General features: G+C 43.7%; 1 protein-coding gene across 1 annotated transcript; it reads left to right on the plus strand.

The window, feature by feature from the left end:
* The first annotated feature begins 407 nt into the window (after nt 1-407).
* LOC142635040 (uncharacterized) lies at nt 408-904 on the plus strand. Its single transcript, XM_075809257.1, has 2 exons — nt 408-488; nt 563-904. The coding sequence occupies exons 1-2, from the start codon at nt 408-410 to the stop codon at nt 902-904; spliced, it is 423 nt and encodes a 140-aa protein (XP_075665372.1).
* Nucleotides 905-1,418: the final 514 nt, after the last annotated feature.

Below are 1,418 nucleotides of genomic sequence, written 5' to 3' on the forward strand. Positions count from 1 at the left end.
AAGCTGAAGTTATAGGCAGCGTGGTTCATGCTAATAAAAGGCATCTTATATAAACGGGGCTTCTCCCATCCGTACCTGAGGTGTCTTAGCCCCGAAGAAGTAGATTATGTAATGAGAGAAGTCCACGTAGGAGTGTGTGGGAACCATTCAGGATTACGATCCTTAGTGCACAAGCTAATTAGAGCAGGTTACTATTGGCCCACTATGCAGAAGGATGCCCAGATATATGTCAAAACTTGCGACAAGTGCCAGAGGTTTGGCAACCTCCTCAGGCAACCAACAGAGGAGCTCACCCCAATGACGACCCCGTGGCTTTTTGCCCAATGGGGGTTGGATATCATGGGACCATTCCCAACAACAGTCAAGCAGCTGAAATTCCTAGTAGTCGGTATTGACTATTTCACCAAATGGGTGGAGGCCGAAGCCCTGGCCACCTTCACGGAAAAGAATATGAAGCTTTGTATGGAAGAATATCATCTGCCGATACAGTATACCTAGGGTACTGATCTCAGACAACAGAAAACAATTCAATAATGATTCATTCCGAGATTTTTGCTCACAGTTGGGAATAAAAAATCACTATTCATCTCCTACCCACCCACAAGCCAACGGACAAGTCGAGGTAACAAACCGATCCTTGCTCAAAATTATCAAGACTCGCCTCGAGGGGGCAAAGGTGATATGGCCGGAGGAGTTGCCAAGCATTTTGTGGGCCTATAGGATGACAGCAAGGACACCTACAGGGGAGACTCCATTTCGACTGGCATACGGGAGCGAGGTAGTCATCCCGGCCAAGGTTGGACTCACAAGCTACACAGTTGGAAACTACGATAGCAGTAAGAATGATGAAGTGATACGCCTTCAACTTGACTTTGTGGATGAGGTCAGGGCGACAACTGAGTAGAGGTTAGCACGGTACCAAGACTTCATAACAAAGCATTACAACTCCAAAGTCAGAAGCAGGAACTTCCAAGTTGGAGATCTCGTCTTGAGAAAGGTGACAATAGCGATAAGAGACCCCACCCAAGGAAAGCTAGGACCTAATTGGGAAGGACCCTACATGATTACGTCATGGCAAAGGAAAGGAACTTACCACTTGGAGACATTGGACGAGCAAAAGTTGCATCACCTCTAAAACACGGAGCACTTGAAGAAATACTACCAATAGACGTCCTCAGCATGGACAACAATACTCCTCATTTCCAGTTTATTGCTTTTTTAAAAAAAAAAATTTATTATTTGTAGTTTCTTTTAAGCCTGAAAGGCAATTTTTTTTTTCAAAGAACAATTTCTATACGCATATCTATCATACAATAAGAGGAGTTATTCAAAAATGTTGTGTATGCTATCTACGTCTCTACATAATCATTATTGAGTCCACATAATGGACGGGTTCATATTGAAATCCATAAGGTGGA

This window comes from Castanea sativa, chromosome 5 (assembly GCF_040712315.1).
Source record: "Castanea sativa cultivar Marrone di Chiusa Pesio chromosome 5, ASM4071231v1".
In the NCBI taxonomy this organism is placed as follows: domain Eukaryota; kingdom Viridiplantae; phylum Streptophyta; class Magnoliopsida; order Fagales; family Fagaceae; genus Castanea; species Castanea sativa.

Coding starts and splice junctions, on each gene's coding strand:
- LOC142635040 (XM_075809257.1), top strand. CDS start 408: ATGGGTGGAGGCCGAAGCCCTGGCCACCTTCACGGAAAAGAATATGAA. Junction 489..562: donor GAATATCATCTGCCGATACA/GTATACCTAGGG, acceptor TTTTGCTCACAG/TTGGGAATAAAAAATCACTA.